This window comes from Notechis scutatus, chromosome 1 (assembly GCF_049901735.1).
Source record: "Notechis scutatus isolate UNSWTSFEM ecotype Mainland chromosome 1, rNotScu1.2, whole genome shotgun sequence".
NCBI classification, from domain to species: Eukaryota; Metazoa; Chordata; class Lepidosauria; order Squamata; family Elapidae; genus Notechis; species Notechis scutatus.
Window position 1 is genome coordinate 166969961 of NC_142009.1, and position 20250 is coordinate 166990210.

At 38.0% G+C, this 20250-nt stretch overlaps 2 protein-coding genes and 1 long non-coding RNA gene across 12 annotated transcripts in view; 2 read left to right on the forward strand and 1 right to left on the reverse strand.

Annotated features, from left to right (window-relative positions):
- ACADL (acyl-CoA dehydrogenase long chain) overlaps positions 1-15562 on the forward strand; it is a 27629-nt gene extending 12067 nt beyond the window's left edge. The window contains exons 6-11 of the mRNA XM_026673172.2: positions 2668-2832; positions 5102-5203; positions 6765-6878; positions 8766-8893; positions 13498-13584; positions 14664-15562. Coding sequence (XP_026528957.1) covers positions 2668-2832; positions 5102-5203; positions 6765-6878; positions 8766-8893; positions 13498-13584; positions 14664-14757 — 690 coding nt within the window. The 3' untranslated portion in view covers positions 14758-15562. The remainder of the gene's footprint in view (positions 1-2667; positions 2833-5101; positions 5204-6764; positions 6879-8765; positions 8894-13497; positions 13585-14663) is intronic.
- Positions 11877-18012, reverse strand: LOC113415667 (uncharacterized). The gene is made up of 2 exons (XR_015746516.1): positions 17705-18012; positions 11877-14475 (listed from the first exon to the last, which is right to left on the reverse strand). It is a non-coding gene; the product is annotated as an uncharacterized LOC113415667 (long non-coding RNA).
- Positions 18013-18051: 39 nt separating this feature from the next.
- The window catches only part of KANSL1L (KAT8 regulatory NSL complex subunit 1 like), a 58576-nt gene continuing 56377 nt past the window's right edge, over positions 18052-20250 (forward strand). For 3 of the 10 annotated variants that reach the window (XM_087949629.1, XM_087949643.1, XM_087949658.1), the window contains exon 1: positions 19665-19752. In XM_087949629.1, coding sequence (XP_087805755.1) covers positions 19708-19752 — 45 coding nt within the window. In that variant the 5' untranslated portion in view covers positions 19665-19707. Of the gene's footprint in view, positions 18246-18693; positions 18862-19664; positions 19753-20250 lie in introns of those variants that run through there. The other 7 variants (XM_087949673.1, XM_087949678.1, XM_087949638.1 and 4 more) reach the window with 5 other exon arrangements.

The following is a 20250-nucleotide window of genomic DNA, read 5'->3' on the forward strand; positions in this document are numbered from 1 at the left end:
CACTCACCATAGATCTTGCAGAGTATGAGTGACCCCCAACTGGCCCCTCTAAGTGTTTATACTGGCTGAGCAGGTTCTATTCTGGCATGATTTGTATAACATAATCTGGTGCCAGTGCTGTTAGGGGCTTTCAAAGTAGTCAGCAGCACTTCAGCTGGACTCAAAAGCTAATAAGCAGCCAGGATAGTTATTCCAGGGTAGATGCGATTCTACTGTTCTACTGATTCTACTGATTATATTGTCAGGAACTTTGCCAATACATGTTGAATTAGTTGTAGCTTCTGAGTGATCCCCAAATGATCAGGGCATCAGACGCTATTTCCAGATATCCTGTTCAAGGTGCATATTTGTCATAGCAGCCAAAATTGAGGAAAGGCCCTCATTTATTTGATCAGGGATAAGATAATGGGTTGCTATTTGGAAGGATATTTAACAGCATCTTCATTAAGATTGGATGATAATGGTTAATGCTGGTTTAATTATTTTTTGAGTGGGACTGATTACAAAGAGAGGAAATGGGGATTTTTTTTCCGATGGAAAGGAAGGATTCAGACTGGGTGTAATAAATATAATTTGTAATATATTATGTCTTAATATTTATATTTCTAATAACCCTTACTGGACTTTTACTACTTAATAGAAAGAGATGAGTTTAAAGAGATGGATATATAGAAATTGGAGTAAGGTATGGAATGAAGAGATGTTTGGTTGCATTTTAAGAGAGAGTGATAAGTTTTTTAATGTTGATTGTGCTTGGTGGGTATGAAGGGTGAGGGTTTCTTTTCCATTTTTCTTTTTCTGCTTGTTGGAAATATGTGGACCCAATAAGCTTTAGAGAGAATTAATGTTTTGCATTCTTATTATCACTGTGTAGGCTCAAACATGAGCTTCTATCGGTTTTCATTTGTGTCCACTTCTGGTTTTATGCCAGCATCATTCCAGGAATCTCTTTCATTTCCCTTAGCTCATCAGTAAACTGCTCACTGTAGCGAATAAGGAAGATGACCTTGCTGGATATATGCAGAAACTATTACTTAAGCAAAAGTATTACTTTTTAAGCAAAACTATTCCTTAAGCATTTTAGAAGTCCAGAGCAAAGTTGGCTTTTGGAAGTGGCCCAGATTAATGCCTGCCTAATTCACTGGGATATAAGAAAGGGGAGGAAGTGCAGCTCAACCAGACTTTCAAAACTCTGTAGTATACCAAAACTTGATAAACATTCTTTTAGCCTTCCTCAGGAATTGATTCCCTGGTTTGCTTTGTATGGTGGGGCTGACACTCACTGGGATTGTAACTGGAGAGAAGCCATGCTGGGGCAATTGTACATCTCTGGATTCCACAGGCTGAGCAGGCATGAGACAAAACTGCCCACCAAATTGTTGGGAATCCCCTCTGGAGCTCCCTGGAAACCATCTGGATCCATTAAATGCCTTGGCAATCCAAAGTAATGGGTCTGCCACTCTTTCTGAGTTTCAAGTCAGCTGAGATTTTCACTTTGACAAGGAAGTGATCTGACCATAGTAAAGAGCAACTATCCATCCAAGGATATTCAGATCATGTCTTATCTGCACTAAACTAAAAACCAGGTCTGATGTGTGCCCAACCATATTATCAAGGCCACAATTACCTATGCTAAGTTTGGAGGTCACAAACTTATATATTATGCTTCAACCCTCCTCTGAGTATGGAGGTTGAAATCCCCCAGGAGGAACAGCTTTGGAAACTACTACTGGTCTAGAGACAATGTCAGTGTGCTCAAATTTAGAAGAGCATATGGTGTTATCTGTTGATAAACATGTGTGAAATACTGACACAGAAATTAATGTCCACCTCACCTATCCAAAATTAGTTGCCTTTGATTTCTGTGTCATTTGGAATGCACTGGAAAGCAGTTAATATGTGATACAAAAAAGTTAATGATTTCATTGGATGAATAGGTGCTAAGCTTGTTGAGCAGTTTGGTGGAATGGATAGGACATCAGGAGGCCATAAATTCTAGTTCTACTCTAGTCACAAAGCCACTAGGTAACCTTGTGCGGGTTACTCTTTCTCAGTGTTAGCAAGCAGGTAAGGGCAAATCACTTATGAAAATTTGGCAAGAAAACTGCAACTGTTCAGGCAGGCACCAGAAATCAAGACTGACAACAAAAGACATCAAAATAAATAAATGAATATATAGTTTGTAGTAGTTAAAGGGTTGGATTATGTGTGCAGAAAACCTGGTTCTGGTCTGCCCTCAGCCCAGAAGCTCCCTGGATGACTTTGTGCCCTTTGCTTTCTTAGCCCAGTCTTCCTCAAAGCAGCAGTGTTGTGGGGGGAAATGGGAGGAGGAGGACTATGTATGCTGCCTTGAGCTGCTAACAGAAATGTGTGATATACTGTAAATAAATAAATATTTTGTTTTCTTGGAACATGCAATAAGATTGTGTATTAGCAGGAAGACTTTTTTTTTTTTGCTTCAGGGAATCTTAGATTATCTTTGAGTGTCTTTTCTGTGACTTCAAAGGGTGATTATTTAAACTGGAAAACTCACCTAAAGGTAAGAAATGAATCCAAGAACTAATAAGGAATGGCAGACTTTAGGGGATTAAGTCCTTAATAGGCAAAAAAAAAAAAAAAACCAATTACAATAAAACAATTCAAGTATATCTCTCTGGGTTGTTGCAGGTATTTATTACAAATGGCTGGATGTCGGATTTGGTTATTGTTGTGACTGTTACAAATCGTGAGGCCCGTTCCCCTGCTCATGGAATTAGCCTTTTCCTGGTGGAAAATGGTATGAAAGGCTTTGTTAAAGGACGTAAGCTTGAAAAAATAGGACTTAAAGCACAGGTAAGTCCCAGATAATTGCTCTAAGCATGGGTAGTAAACTCAATAGAAATATACACTGCTCAAAAAAATAAAGGGAACACAAAAATAAGACATCCTAGATCTGAATGAATGAAATATTCTTATTAAATACTTTGTTCATTACATAGTTGAATGTGCTGACAAAATCACACAAAAATTATCAATGGAAATCAAATTTAGCAACCCATGGAGGTCTGGATTTGGAGTTACACTCAAAATTAAAGTGGAAAAAAACACTACAGGCTGATCCAACTTTGATGTAATGTCCTTAAAACAAGTCAAAATGAGGCTCAGTAGTGTGTGTGGCCTCCACGTGCCTGTATGACCTCCCTACAATGCCTGGGCATGCTTCTGATGAGGTGGCGGATGGTCTCCTGAGGGATCTCCTCCCACTCCTGGACTAAAGCATCCCTCAACTCCTGGACAGTCTGTAGTGCAATGTGGCGTTGGTGGATGGAGTGAGACATGATGTCCCAGATGTGCTCAATTGGATTCAGGTCTGGGGAACAGGCGGGCCAGTCCATAGCATCAATGCCTTTGTCTTGCAGGAACTGCTGACACACTCCAGCCACATGAGGTCTAGCACTGTTGTGCATTAGGAGGAACCCAGGGCCAATCGCACCAGCATATGGTCTCACAAGGGGTCTGAGGATCTCATCTCAGTACGTAATGGCAGTCAGGCTACCTCTGGCGAGCACATGGAGGACTGTACGGCCTCCTAAAGAAATGCCAACCCACACTATTACTGACCCACTGCCAAACCGGTCATGCTGGAGGATGTTGCAGGCAGCAGAACGTTCTCCACAGCGTCTCCAGACCCTGTCACGTCTGTCACATGTGCTCAGTGTGAACCTGCTTTCATCTGTGAAGAGCACAAGGCGCCAGTGGCGAATTTGCCAATCTTGGTGTTCTCTGGCAAATGCCAAACGTCCTGCATGGTGTTGGGCTGTAAGCACAACCCCCACCTGTGGATGTCGGGCCCTCATACCACCCTCATGGAGTCTGCTTCTGACTGTTTGAGCAAACACATACACATTTGTGGCCCGCTGGAGGTCATTTTGCAGGGCTCTGGCAGTGCTCCTCCTGTCCCTCCTTGCACAAAGGCGGAGGTAGTGGTCCTGATGCTGGGTTGTTGCCCTCCTACGGCCTCCTCCACGTCTCCTGATGTACTGGTCTGTCTCCTGGTAGCGCCTCCATGCTCTAGACACTATGCTGACAGACACAGCAAACCTTGGCACAGCTCACATTGATGTGCCATCCTGGATGAGCTGCACTACCTGAGCCACTTGTGTGGGTTGTAGACTCCGGCTCATGCTACCACTAGAGTGAAAACACTGCCAGCATTCAAAAGTGACCAAACCATCAGCCAGAAAGCATAGGAACTGAGAAGTGGTCTGTGGTCACCACCTGCAGAACCACTCCTTTATTGGGGATGTCTTGCTAACTGCCTATGCTTTCCACCTGTTGTCTATTCCATTTGCACAACAGCATGTGAAATTGATTGTCAATCAGTGTTACTACCTAAGTGGACAGTTTGAATTCACAGAAGTGTGATTGACTTGGAGTTCCATTGTGTTGTTTAAGTGTTCCCTTTATTTTTTTGAGCAGTGTATTTCAACTATCATTGCATTAGATAGCAAGCTAAATATATTTGGCAAATGGCTGCAGAAGTTTGTGTCCTAATCTTAATGGTCCCCATAACAGTGTTTTTCACCTACTGAATGCCTGTGAGCTTTCTCTTGATAAGCTATGGAACCCAACATGACTTCTCAGCTGGATCCAGTGGTAGGAAGATTTGGCTACTCATGGCTTTGCCCCATTCAAATATAGAAAAGGGAGAGGTAAGGGGAGGGGAGGGGAGGAGAGGAAAGGAGAGTGAGTGCATTCAAAAAGAAGTGCAGGATATTTTATCACTCAAAGGTGGAGGACAAGGGCTTGGGTTTTTGGGAAAATAAAGCAAAGATGTAGAAATACTAATTGCCTTCCATGTCCTATCTGTGATAAAATGAGATTTTTTGCGTCCTTCATTATAAGACAACAGAATAAATACTAAGTAGAACAAAGATTGATTTCCACTATTATATGTTACTTAGACCTTGGAATTTGGCTATGGAAAGTAATCACATTGGTAAGTGTTACTCCATCTATTTTAATGCGTTTGTGTGCCCATGGCACTTCTTTAAGAGAGAAACATTATGATACAGGGTTTAAGGTACACTGGCAAATATGTGACTCTGTTATTTAAAATTAGGACACGGCTGAGCTATTTTTTGAAGATGTCCGCTTGCCTGCCAGTGCACTACTTGGCCAGGAGAACAAAGGTTTCTATTATCTAATGTCAGAGCTTCCTCAGGTAAGACAGACATGGAACTACGCTGAGATATGAAACCATATCAAAGAATAACACAAAGGACTTATTTGTCATTGCAACTATCTGCTAGCAACAGATTATGCTGGATGACATTTAAGCTTCTATGCAAGATGTTGACAGCTACCACTTACTGATTTCAGGGTGGAAATCTTGCACCCAGAATTGCATTGTTATTTTCTCTTTCAAGGCTTTAGCAGCTTTTATATAACATGATGTAATATGTGAGAGAGAGATTTGGGGAATATACTTAGCAACGTTAATATTTCAATATTAAAATATGTAGTATCAGATCTCATTCCTGTTCTATAACTATTGTACAGATACTTATAGAAGCAAAACCTGCTTTTTATTAGGGCCCTCCCCTGTCTTTCTTTTCCTCTTTCTATGGGAATCACTGCCTTAGTGCTCTTTTTGTGGACTTCAGTGTAATGTCAGGAAAAGCTATCTCCCTGTCATTAGCTTTCAAAGGGGAGGAAATTGAAGGTTTAGGAGGCTGCAGTTGAGCCTGTCTTGAATCCAAAGCAAGACATATTTTGCTCCTAGTAAAGCATTCTTTTAAAACTCCAAAGGAGAGGTGGTAATTTATTTAGCATTTTTTTTCTCTGGTAGAATGTCTCACCCCCATCTCACAGGTTACACTTTCTGTCACCAATTTAAAATACAAAGTTATTGAAAACAGTTAAAAAGGGCCCTTTTCTCTCAGCACCTACAAAAATATAATTAATTATTCAAAATATTTCACTTCACTCAGTTCTATTTGGGTAGGTATTTGTCTACATTGTTTTTGTTTTCCTGTCTAATATTTTTTTTTTCCTGGAAGGGGTATAATACTGGAAGTGCCTTTTGAGTATTTCTATCTCAATCTTTCCTTGGGGAGTATTATTTTCAGAATATGATTTATGTTTTCATGTAGAATACCAACCATATTCAACAATTCAAGAGGTTCATATACATTTACACAGTAGCACTAGGTAGAGAGTCAAAGTTGACTCAATATTATGTACATTTCAAGTCTGTTGGCTCCTCACTCCTGATTTCCATATGCTGATCAAAACTTCTGCATACCACAATCAGATTCATCTCTCAATTATTTTAGTACCTATTCAAAATATGTCCACAAACAGGCTGAATTTCAGACTGGTATCTTAAAATACCAGTTAAGAGCAATTTTGAATTTTTCCATCATCCATAAAGACTACATATTTTTACCCTGCGTAAAATGTATGTTGATGTTACAGGCCAGAATATTAAATATTACAATTGCATCTGGGGCAAGTCAAATTATTTGAGAGCTTTTCTTTCCTGTTAACATTTAACATACCAGACACAAAAGTGGACTCAAAGCAGAAATTAAAATCTACAGCTGATGTAATTAACAAGGCTGATTTAGACCTATATACATCTTTATAAACCAGAAAGGTTTTTAAAGCCAGAGACACAAAAACGAGGACGATACAACAGAAGAATGTATAGAGAAATAATGATATTTTTTTCCATTTAATAATGATCATGTCTGAGAATGTCTTCTCCCCCTTCTGTCAAGGAAAGGCTCTTGATCGGTGATATGGCAATTGCTAGCTGTGAATTCATGTTTGAAGAAACAAGAAGCTATGTTAAACAACGAAAAGCTTTTGGGAAAACAATTTCACATTTACAAGTGAGAACTTGAGAATATTTGTTTCCTCAGTAATATTTTTAAATTTGAAATCCTTTTTTTTTTTTTCCATTTGGGGTGCAAACCTGGTTGTCTGGTCATCTGATGAAAAATTTACATCTAGAAATCTTCCTTTTGATTTCTAGCTGAGGGCCGCTGTTTGCCCTTATGGTTTCTAGGACTCCTGGGGTTTGGTTTTGTCCCATGTATGCAGATTATATCCAGCTTTTTGTTCTTTTAGAAAATGACTTGGAGACTCTCTGAAGTTTCTCAGTTTATCATTTTAAAATAGAAATATTCCTATGAAGTGCATTGTTATATTTGATCCTTATGCATTAGACTAACAGTTAATAAATAAATAGATGGATTGCTGATATTTTGAAAGGAGGTTGAAAGCCAGAATTATATCCTTTCTTTGCAAGCATGCCTTAAATACATCCTGGTGCTAGGTATTATAATTGCTGAGGGTGGAAATCTGTGTTTATAATTCTGTATAATAACATTTTCATTTCTAGATTTCTTAGGGATGGGGAGAAGGCTTTAAGCCAGTTTATAATATCAATATGTGTGTGGACTTACTTTCTTTTACAAATTCTTGACTCGGAAAAGCAGAAGAAATCCAATTTCAGAAATAATTAGTAGTTTTCAGACACTCCTGAGGTGTTCTTTGGGGAAATGAATAAGGGAGGCAGCTGCACTTCCTTTTGAAACATGCTCAGTAAAAATATTTTTCAAAAGAAAAATGATTTATTACTTTTTGATGAACTTGTTGGAGGGAAGAATGCATATTAAATAGGAAATACATTGGGAGACAATGAGAATAGCTGGTCAGAACAACATGGGAGAGGAGATGGGACTGAGCAGAGCACAGTGCTAGAGGGGAGTTGGATAGCAGATAAAAGCAGAGATAGAGGAAAAGTTAACTGTATAAAATTGCTCTTCATATGAAATTAATTCAATTTTATGAGTATAATAGGAAAAAAGAAAAATAAATACTGATGTTCTTTCTAGGTACAAAGCTGATGTACTATCAAGATTAATTAGATATAAAATGCTTTTGTTCATGATCAGTTTTACTGACCTGGTTAAAATTTGCAGTTATAAAAGTTTTGTGTTGTTAAAGTTAAACTAGGATTTTGAAAAAGATTCATTATTATTACCATTGGTGATACTGAATAATACAAGTCTTCATAGAGATAACATTCTTTCACAGTCTAATATATAACTAATATTGTACCTACTGAAGTAAGAAAGAATTGTGGTGGGGTTCCGCTCCGCATCAAATAAAGGCAGTTCTTGACTTACAACCATTGATTTAGTGACCGATCAAAGGTACTATGGCACTGAAAAAAGTGACATGATCATTTTTCACATGATCTTTGCAGCATCTCCATGGTCACATGTTCAAAATTCAGGTGCTTGGCAACTGGCATCTATTGATCTATATGATGGTTGCAGTGTCCAGGATCATGTGATCTACTTCTATGACCTTCTGACAAGCAAAGTCAGTGGGGAAGCCAGATAATGTGTTACTAATGTAACAACTACAATGATTCACTTAACTCCAACAAGAAAGGTTGTAAAATAGGCCAAACTCACTTAACTGTCTTGCTTAGCAATGAAAATTTTGGGCTCAATTGTTGAAGACTACCTGTAAATATTAAGGATTAAAATGTTTTTTCACATAGTTTCAATGTGATTAAAATATCACTGCTTTGGGCCAGTGAATATATTTTAAATTTTGAATTTCTATGGACATTATATTTGAATATAAAACATAAGAGTAGTTTTTGCAAAATATTGCCAACTATTATGGAGATATAATTGGGATGTTCATAATGTGTTGCAAGTATTGAAAGATAACACATTGTATCTTTTTTCAATTGGAAGACTGTGCAACACAAGTTAGCAGAATTGAAAACACAGATTTGTGTAAGTCGGACATTTTTGGATAATTGTATTGATCTTCATTCACGGAAATGCCTGGATTCTGCTACTGCATCTATGGCCAAATACTGGTATGTCTATTAAATAAGAATTTAATGTCATATGTATGTTCTCAAAATCTGAATAGTGACAATAAATATAAACTCATATTGTACTCAAGAATTGTAGGAACAAATACCTTCTGCAGAAAATTCAAATAGGTTACCCTATTTTCAGTTCTATTTTGTTGCTTTCACTCACAATATATGTCAGTATGTACAGTATGTATAAGGGGCCTTAACTGAGCACTCTTGGTTTTGCTTTAAACAGAATTTCAGTAGAATCATAGCTGGAAGGGATTATAGAAATAATCCTATCCACTCCCTATTCAATACAAAATCCATCAGAGCATCTCTAATACATGATCACTCAGCCTCTGTAGAAGGACTTTAGTGAACGAGTAACCACTACATTGTGTGGCAGCCTCTTTCACTGGCTGACAACTTGTGCTCTGAAGAAAATCCTTCCAATGTCTAGTGTAAAACTCCTTCCTTGTTTTTTACCCATTGGTTCTGGTCTTGCCCACTGGAGCAATGGAACATAAGTCCATTCACTTTTCTGTACGTTGGAACTTCAGGTATTTGAAGATTGCTTTCGTTATCTCCCTTGGCTGTCTTTTCTACAAGTGAAACGTATCCAGATTATTGAACTGTTTCTCAGTTTGATTTCCAGACTTTTTGACTGGGTTTGGCTTCCAGACTTTTCACCTTCTTGGTAGCCCTCCTCTGAACCTGTTCTAATTTATCATTGTCTTTTTAAAATTATGGCATCCCGAACAGCACTCAGTATTCCAAATGGTTCTGATTAGGGCAGATGATCAAACCTGATGCCTCTGTTTACGCATCCCAACATAGCATCTTTTTTAGCTGTATCTCACTCCGAACCCATGTTTTACTTGATACCTTTGTAAAAATTAAAATAGATTTCTCCCATTAATAAGGAAGTGGAACATGAAAACTTAGATTTGCTGATATGTGTAGACATGAACTTTTAAAGTGGAGTCGTTAACATGCACGTTTGGCCTATGATCTCTCACTCATTCATAGACTGTTGAGGCTCATGAATCTAGTAAGCTACCCTTGCTTTCCAGATAGGTGTGGCTAAAGAAGACACACAGCATTTGCCAACAGCTGGGAAATAATTAGAAACACACACAAATCACTTTCAAACACTGAGATGCATCAAATTCTTTGGTATACAGGCAATCCTTGACATACGACCCTTCATTCAATGACAGTTCAAGGTTACAATGGTGCTAAGTGAACAGTAGTTACAATTGTCCCTGCCCTAGAATTCTGGTTGTTCCAGCACACCACAGTCTCGTGATTGAAATCTAGGTGATTGGCAATTCATTTGCACTTACAACCGGTTGCCAAGTGCCCCATGTTAACATTACAACCTTTCCTGTTGGCTTCCCCAGAAAATAAATGGGGGAGACAGCAGGGAAGGTTGCAAGTTGCTGGAGTAAATCACTCACCCACCTGTATGCTTTCACCCAGCAACTCCATGCACATTTCTCAACTCTTGCCATGCCTCCCGCATACCCCTAGATATCCTCTCTGACCTGCACAGTCCCCCTCTGATCCACACAGTGCCTCTTACATACTTCCTCACGTTTGATCAGCATGGCATCTCTTGCACACTCAACTGGACTCATGTAACCTCCCACACTACACCTCCCATGCACTTATTCAATCCTTGTTCACCCTCCCTGCACTATACCTCTTGTGTACTCCATTGCAGACCCCCCCACCCCGACCTGTGATTTCTTCCATGCATTCAAATCTCTTCCTAACCTGCACTGTGCAGATGTGCTAATCAGATCCACTGGTTTCTGAAATCTTCTCTCTGCTAAGAGCACAGATTAGGGATGCCACCGCATATTACATCAAATCAACTGACAATTATTCCTTTCTGCTAATTCATAAGAGGGCAGATGATACTAGCAAAAATAGGCCCAGCCTGTTAATTTTGAAGAACTGAGAAGACAATTCAAGAAAAGAGAAACCAGCAATATGGCTATCACAAAAAAAAATATTCTAGGCAACAAGGATGGCTTGAAGCCTAGAAACTTGGTTCTGAAGGGTGCAGGAGTGAAAGATGCTGAGCCTTAAAGAAGAAGAAACTGATAGCATTCTTCAGATATCTGAAAGGGTGTCATATAGCAAAGGCCAGAACCTCCTGTTTATAGTTTAAGATGGCACAGCATGAATTAATGGATTTAAATTATATGCTGGTATATTCCCATGGAATGTTAAGAAAAAATTGCTAACCTTTTGAGTAGGGGTGGTTGTTTCTATATATGTTCAAACTGAAGCTCAAAAGTAATTTGTTGTGGATATTTGAATTTGGATTCCTGCACAAAACAGAAGGAAAGAAGCTCAATGATTGCTTCCAGCTTTGTGGGTATTAGTTTTACTGCAGGAAAACAAAAGGAGATCAGAAGTTGGAGAGGGGATTAACACCGTAAAGTACAAAAATATGGAGTACAGTAGGATTTTTTTTTCTGGCTATTTCATAGTATATAGTTGTTTTGATACCTACATAATGCCATTCAGAACAGCATTTGTAATATATAAAAAATACTGCATTCGATAAAGAATAGCAGTTTCTGGGACATTGGTTTGGAGAAATGCATTATCCTTAAATAATTTGATACCATAATTAATGGTTTATCCTAAATACATTATATTTTAACTATATTTTAAATTATGTTTTTAATATTATTATGTTTTTAAGAAGAGTTTGGACAGCCATTTGCCCATAATGACATAGGATCTTCTGCTCCAACCAGGGGGTTGGACTGGAAAACCTCCAAGGTCCTTTCCAACTCTATTATTCTGTTATATTATAAATTCATCTTAAAAAGCTGGAACGATTCGGGCTACATGCCAGAATGCAATGCAGTTCTGAATTAATTTTTAAATAAAATACTTTGGGGGTCTTTATTTAAGTATAGGATATTACATTGATTTAGTGTACTGGATTGATTTGAAAGAAGGATGATTAATCGGCAAGCTTTCAGTTGAACTTTATTATTGGCTGATTTTCTAGGAAAGATTGTGTTGACAAAAGAGTCAATATTCTAAATGATTCTTGGGAAAAATGACTCATATTAAAACTTTGATTTCTATAACAATGCAAAATGAATGAACTAAATGTTTATTGGATCCATTATTAAATGAATGAAATAAATAGTTGTTTAACAATGTATTAATTAAATAGAATATTCTATATATTTATATATATTACACACATACATTTTTTTCCCTTAAATCTGACTGGAAAAGGAGTCCATTGTTACATAAGACAGCTTTAGCTAGATTGCTTACTGTTCTGTTTTTCATTAGCCAGAAACAGCTCTTGGAAATTTTTGCTGTTACATATTAACATATGTTTCACCAAAGTGAACACATCCAAGGGAATACTGTGTACAGATACCAAATTAAATTAACTGCATGGGTAAAAGAAGTAAGGTACGGGTAGTCCTTGATTTACAACAGTTGATTTAGTGACCAAAGTTACAGCGGCACTGAAAAAGGGACTTATAACCAGTTTCACACTTACAACCATTGCAGCATCCCCATGATCACATGATCAAAATTCAGATGCTTGGCAACTGGTTCATTTTATGACAGTTGCAGTGTCCTGGGTCACATGATCACCTTTTGCAAACTTCTGACAAGCAAAGTCAATCGGAAAATCAGATTTACTTAACAACTGTGTTATTAACTTAAAAATTACAGTGATTCATTTAACAACTGTGGGAAGAAAGGTCATAAAATGGGACAAAATTCACTTAACAAATATCTCACTTAACAATAGAAATTTTTGTTTCCATGGTTGTCGTAAGTTAAGGACTACCTGTATAAAATTAAGAGAAAGAGCATAAACTTTTTTTCCTGAAATGTTTTGTCTCTTACAAAAATTACTAAAATAAGCCCAAAGGTTAAAGTCCAGATGAGAAACATCTAGTAATATAAAATAATACTGGACTGAAACAGCAATTATATTTAGCTTTAATAAAAGGAAATCATTCGTCTATTTGCAGTTGTACATACCTATTTAGTAGTATTTCCAGCAATGTGCAGAATGCTTATTTATGGGTTTACCTAGATATATATTTTGGGTATTGCCATTCACAACATGCTTATCTTGCTCTCCAATGTAATATTTAAAGTATCGTTCTTAAAGCTGTTTCTCTTTTACGTAGTTGAATGTGATTTTAGCTACATTCATAGTGATATGGAGATTTTACTACTGAATAGAAAATTATTTTGGTACAGATAATTTTTCCATACGTTAACTGATGTAGAAAACATTTTCAGTAGAAGGTAAACTTAAATTGTTTGTATTGAACATTTATGTATAATGAACATCTTGTTAAATTTAAACCTACATTTAAAAACCTTTTGTTCAATTGCCATTGCCAAAATGAGATTTTGAATCTTATCATTAGTTATAACTTATCATTATTATTGTATGATTGCTTAGATATTTCTGCTAGCTGTTAAAACTTCTCATGTGTTTTTGTAAAAATAATGCAGCTAGATAAATAGAAGTAATAATTTCAACCAGTTTTTGGAGTACACAATACAAATAGTTTTGAAACAGACTTATCTACCTATGCTTTAAGGGCTTCTGATCTCCAGAACAATGTGGCTACTCAGTGTTTGCAGCTTCATGGAGGATGGGGATATATGTGGGAGTACCCAATTGCAAAGTAAGTTACATTTTTTTATTTTGTTAGTCATGCAGTTTAGTTGAACAAACTTAGCATAATTTTTTCAGGAATCTTTTACTTTTCCAGTCAGCTTACCTCAGTGTGAGCAGCAAGCTCAGGTAGTATGTTCCCTTTATATACAACTTTATGGCCCCTTTGTTACTTTCCACTTTAATTTTATGTCCATTTTAATTTTATTTTGTTAGTTATTTTAAGTAGTTGTTTAACATCTGTGTTATATTGGTGTTCTATAATTAAATATTGTAGATTTCTTGGGATCAGTAGAATTTTGGGTCTTGTGATTAACATCATAAAATACCTGATGTGGGAAATGTGTCCATTTACAAAATTATTCCTGTAGTTAGTGTGATCAGTTATCGCATCCATTTTACAAGAGGACAAACTGGTTGGATCACTTCGCAAACACAGATAACCCACAAACACATAGCATTTTCCTTAACATTTGACATAAAAGAGAGATTTTATATGTTTTATTATAATTTAAAAAGAAAGCTCAACTATTTAATGTTGTATGTGGTTTGATAAGTGACATACGTATTTTAAATATATGAAGAATTTCATGAAGTTTTTCATACGACCTGTTTTAGCTTGACTTGTCATTTCTTTGATTTTCACCACCACGTCTGATTTTCACCACCACGTTGTAAGTCATCCCCAAAATTGTCTTTGTGTTTTCACCATTAACTGCTTCGCTACAATTATTTTTCTTTCTTTTCTCCTCTACTTTTGGGTGAGCCAGAGTTTCTCCATTTTGTCTTTTTGCTAAGCAGCAAATGTGAATCATACCTCTTTTTTCTCCATTTTGAGTTTTAATATACTTGTCATCCTTATTCTCAAGAAGCTTTGGGTCATATAGGTCTTAGAAACATTCTGGAAAACAAGATTGCAGAAAGTTAAAATTTGCATTTCATATTTTCTCAAAAGCTACCAATCACCATTAACAAGATAATTGTTAAGAGTATACCTTGGTAGGAAAAGATATATCCTGTGACAGATATTTCTATTTATTAGTATTGGTATAGCTAATTCATATGCTTCATTATCTTTTTTTTTTCCAGATCTTTTGTGGATTCTCGTGTTCAGCCAATTTATGGCGGTACCAATGAAATAATGAAAGAGCTCATTGCAAGAGATATTGTAAGCAACAATTAGATTGCAATGCCATTTTACCTGATGGAAAATTAAATTTCACAAAAACAAAATCCCAGTATATGATTAACTGAAGAAATGGGATAATCTTTTAAAAGTTTTAAAACAGTAATAACAAAAACTGTTTCTCAGGTTGACCTTTAATGTTCAGTATTAAATCATGTCTGTCTTTGATTATATAAATTCACATTGAACAATGCAAGACACTTTGTTGTATTTTTAATAATTCTCAAACTTCTGAACTAATGGAATGTGAATTTACTTCTAATACATTTTATTTTTTATTTTTAAAATATTACATATAATCTTATAATAAAGGAAAATAAAATTTTCTGAACTGATACAAAATATAATTATAGGTCTATTGAGAAAGCCAAAAAATTTGCATTTACTTTTTCAGTACCCGGAATGTGTTGCTGATTCATAATCAGCTGGTGATCAACTACTATTCTAATACTTTTTCACAAGTACTATTACCAAACCAGATATCCTTGTGTACAATATTCACAGTTGATTTTTATTTCATAAGTGAAACACTTTTAATTAATTCCATCACTTTTATTCTATTAGGATCATTTTATATTTTTTCTTAGTGTTCTTAATATTAGTTATCCCATCCAATTTTTTCTTACAGCAATTTTAATAATTATATTAAATAATTACGTGTAAAATTATGTATGAGGCAAAAAAATAGTATTTACACTGATGGGATCCAAGAGGTCTGTACCAAGAAAAATGTATTGAAGCCATTTTCACAACTGTCCTGTCATTAGGAAAAGAACTGAAAATAAAATAGCCAAAATTCTAATCTTTGTACAAATGCATTATGTGGGTGAACATAGAATATTATGTACAGTTCTAGTGTCCAGATTTGAAAATAAGTTATAATAAAGGTAGAAAGTTTGGGGGAGGGAGGTCAGAATCTTTATATGAACATGCTAGAATGTTTGATAGTCTGTAGTTGGACAGAGGACATTTCAATGATCTAAAAAAGCTGAATAAAAATAGAAGGCATTTTTAATGAAAGTTAAAGTTCTGTAGTGTATCTGATGAGATGTTAAAACTCATCATTCTTCAAAAAAATCAAAACAAACAATAACAGTTGGAAGGGACCTTAGAGGTCTTCTAGTCCAACCCCCTGCTCAAGCAGGAAAACCTATACCATTTCAGACAAATGGTTGTCCAATCTCTTCTTAAAAACCTTCAGTATTTTATACAGATAAAGTGTATAAAATTGTGCTAGGTTTAAGAAAAGTGGGCAGAAGTTTTTATCATCTGAAAACTGAAACAAAAGAGGTCATCCAGTAAAGCTGATTGGAAGAAACCCAAAAGAAACCCCCCAAAATTATAATTTGCATGTGTATTTAATTGCCACCAAAGCATGGCAATAGCCAGTAACATAGTTGGCTTTAAAGGCGATAGGATAAACTCATGGAGTTTATGACAAGGCAAGTAATCTTGAAAACAGTGCCACTTCCCCCTTGTAGGTGACATGCCTCCCAACAGATATTGGAAAGGAAAGTTTGTTCTTCCATTGTTGTGCATTTCAGTTGTTTAGGATTTCTCAAAGATAGTATGTAGAAGCTCAGCCAGAACTTAAACATTCTGGAATGCAATTTAGCCCTATAGTTTGGGCAATCCATCTGTTCTCTTCGCTTGTAACCTGATATTATTTCTATTTTGTGTATGAGCCTTTTTTATGTTCAGATTTTCATTAAGCTGTTTTGGATTTCCAGTTGGCGTCTTCTATTGTCCCTTTCTCACCTCATTGAACTTTTAAACCTCCTTCATTAGGAACTATTGTGTATCTCATCTATCTTTTTTCCCCATCGTCATGGAATCTACTTTTGTTTTTTTAGAGATGTCTGCAGAGATAATCAGCAAAGTCAAAAATGGCAAGTGCAACTGGGCAATTGAATGTGAAGCGCGCATACATAGCCTCAACATAACAAAGGATGCTTTAATCACCCAGTTTTGACCACCATTTTGATTTTGTTGACTGTCCTGTACATGTCTCTGGCCTTATTGCTTGAGGTTAATCAAATCTCATTTTTAAAAGTACAGCATATGATACTCAGTTTTAGATTCCCTCAAAATCAAGACCTCCAGGATTACTATCCTCCAAAAATTCCCATTACTGCTACTTCCTCAACTAAGTCTTCTCTATTGATTGATATCAAACCAAATACAGCTCATTCTCTCTTGCTTTCCACTGTGCTCTGAAGAAAATAGCAAAGTTGGGATCTTTTCATAAAAACACGCCTAATAGAGTTGTTTTCTGAAAATATGCCAGGATAGCTAAAACCATGCAGCAGAATTTCATGCCTCTTTGAAATGCACCATACACTCGCATTGGCACTTAAAAGACCACATTTAATGTGGCATTTTTTCCCCAGATTTTGTTCTGTTGTACTTTATTAATTTATTTTATTCTTTTTGTTAGTTTTTATTGTTTTTTTATTTTTTATTTTAAATATGGTTTTACATTCTGTAAATCGCCTCGAGTCACCATGGGCAAATAGGCAAAAAAATATAAATTCAATAAATAAATAAATAAGCTTTTATGGATATCACGATGGGTTTTTCAGATTTTCAAATGCCCCAGGACTATTTCAATGAAATTATGTTAGTCTGTTTCCTAATACTATTTCTACAATTCCACAATTATGTTTTCTGTATCAGCAAGGAACTACCATGCCCCCTCTATTATATTAACTAGCTGGGATGCTATCTTTACTCTTTATAGGTTAAGGACACAGCACTCTACAAGAATATTATATCTAGAAATGGTGATTGTACAATCTGCATGCTCCGGAACAGCGCATCGTTATCAAAGCTGTTGATTAAAAAAGGGTCGGTCGCGGAGTTTTCATCACAATTACCCCTCCAGCCCTTTTGAAGGAGCCAGAAAAGCGATCAGTCAGTCAGTAGTATTTAAGTATGTTCTTACATTTGACACGATGGAAGAGGAATGGATCAACGCTGCTAACTCTACCTCGTGCTTCGGCTACGATGTTAAGTCGTATTAAGTTAATGTCCGCTCAGTACCCTAATCCACGAATGCGCAACTCCAGCGCACAATGAAACCTAGAAGGGAGTAGTCGGGCGAAGCGCCGGGCAGGACAAGGCTCCAGTTCAAAATTGTCTCCAACGAGATCGGCTGCGTTCCCAGAATCCTGAAGACCCGCCGCAGGGTGCTTTGCATAGGGCCGCCCTCCTTGGCTTTCCATTGGTTGGCTGAGGCGGCCGAGTCCGAGCAGAGGCCTCGGTTGCCCCGCCCAAGCTCCCGCCCGCTCCCGCTTGTTTGCTGCTGAGGCAACTTACTTGGAGCGGAGCGCCTGTTGGGGGAAAGCGAGAACTGAGTGAAGTCGCCAAGTTGGATGGGAGGGCGCCGCCGTTTTTGTTTTTGGGGAAGTGAACTGGACTCTCTGCGAAAGTGAGGCAACCGGAGGAAGAGAAGCAGCCCGTGAACGGACAGGCGGAGTTGGCAGGCAAGTCGGTGCTTTGGGAGAGGTGGAGGCTGTTGCTTTTCACGGTTGCCTCGGGAATTTGAGAAGAGACGGTTGGTTCCGGGCGGCGTTCTCCTTTCCTCCCGCCTTCGCTGGGACGCGCGAGGGCAAGCGCAAACGACCCCCGGGGCAGCCGCAGAGTTCTGAGCAGCGCCGTAACGGCACTGAAGCGGGGAGAGGACGGAGGCGGTAGGGATGCGGGCGACGGGAGGCGGGATTGGGGAGGACGCCGGGGGAGGGGGGGAGGGCGTGGCGGCGCCCAAGGAATGTAGGGGCGGAGGGGCCCGATGAGGGTAGGAGAAGAAGAAGAAGAAGAAGGGCTGCAGCCTCGCGCCTTGGGTTGGGACGGAGGCGGGGCGGAAGAAGTGCCGTGATTCGGGGGCGCGAGGAAGGGGTCCGTTTTTTGTTGTTTTGTTTTACAGTGAGGCAGAAGGAGAGGTGCGGGACAGCCAGGAGTGCGCCTCAGGTTTGGGAAGCAGCGTTAGGTTTCTTAGTTTAGAAGTCTGCGGAGCGGGTTGTGGGGGGTTAGGGGTTAGGGTGTCGGGCCTGATTCAGCTCTATCTTGGCTACGGGGAAGAGAGAAACTTAAAAATTTCAGGTGATGGTCTTATAAGCTGAGGCTTATTTCTATTTGACTGAAGTTATCGCTCTTCATAAGTAGCAACGTGGAATGTATAAAAGTGGATGTTTTGCTGCTGTTTGAAAATAGATCAAGCGTATTCTTAAACGCAGCCTAATTAAAGAACTATCCACCAGCTTTTCAGCTAACAAAATACTTGCATATAATATGCTGTCCCTGTATGTAATCCCTATCCTACCTTATGCACGTTTTCCCTCATTTATGGACAGGAATTGGTGGATTCCTCCCAGCTTTGTTCTTCTCCACCAAATATCACCAACTAGTTGGAAAATATCCTGCATCCCATCTCCTTGGTGTGAGATTGAGCTGGGGTTGGCAGGGGAGATATGGATTGAAAGATGGCTAAATTGGTTGATTAACCAACTGTTAAAACTCCTCCAGATTTGTTCAAGTAGGTTAGGTTGAAAGGCTCCCAGACCTGGAGGAGTTTTAACCGTTGGTTATATGAACCAATTTAGTTAGGATCCTTTTGGTTGCTGATTTAGTGTGGATTAGAGAGTTGCTGCCCCATGAAGCAGCAAGAAGAAGACTATTCTCCTTATTCACTGTGTGTAAGTCTCTCTGTCACCATTGCTGACCAGCTTCTATTTGGACCAGTCTAGCCCTCCAAACTGGAGGTTGGCTCAGGGTCCCTGTGGATATAGGGAGAGAACCCAGTTTGAAAGAATCAGGCTGTCCTAGTGTTCAAAGAGTGGCTTTGGAAAACAACACCAAGGATCAAAACAGAGGGCACTTCTGAACCAACCTTACTGACTAACAAGTACTGATCTCACCTCCAAAATATCACAGGACTTGCCACTAACAATGATTGATGAAGTATACCAGAATACGAGCCAAACTAATATCAAGGTACAGGGGGAAAGGCTACTTTTAACACTGTTGTAACTAAGGATGTTTAAGGAGATGCAGGCATAGAGTGGGAGTCAGATGAAAACAATGTCATGAAGACAAAACAGAAAAAAGAGGTTGCTGTTGCATATAAGGGGCATGGATGTAGCATACATGTAGCCTGTGAATATTCTAAAAATGACAACTCATACTTAGTTTAAACTAGATAACCCATGACATGTTGGGTTATTATTTCAGAGATATTTTCTTATATAAACAGAGAAACAGAATGACTATAAGTGAGCAAATGAAACAGCACTGGGAGCTTGGGGGGAGGAGCGATTCTGGACTTCCTGCCAGCTTCATCTTTGACTTTGGGGAAACTGGCAGGGAGGGTCAGAAATGTCTTCTCCTTTCTTCTTTACTTGATTCCTTCTCTTCCATATTCATCCTTCCCTCCCTTCCTTTTTTATCTTCCTCTCCCTGTTTATTTGGCCAACTAATTCTAAAAATGTGATG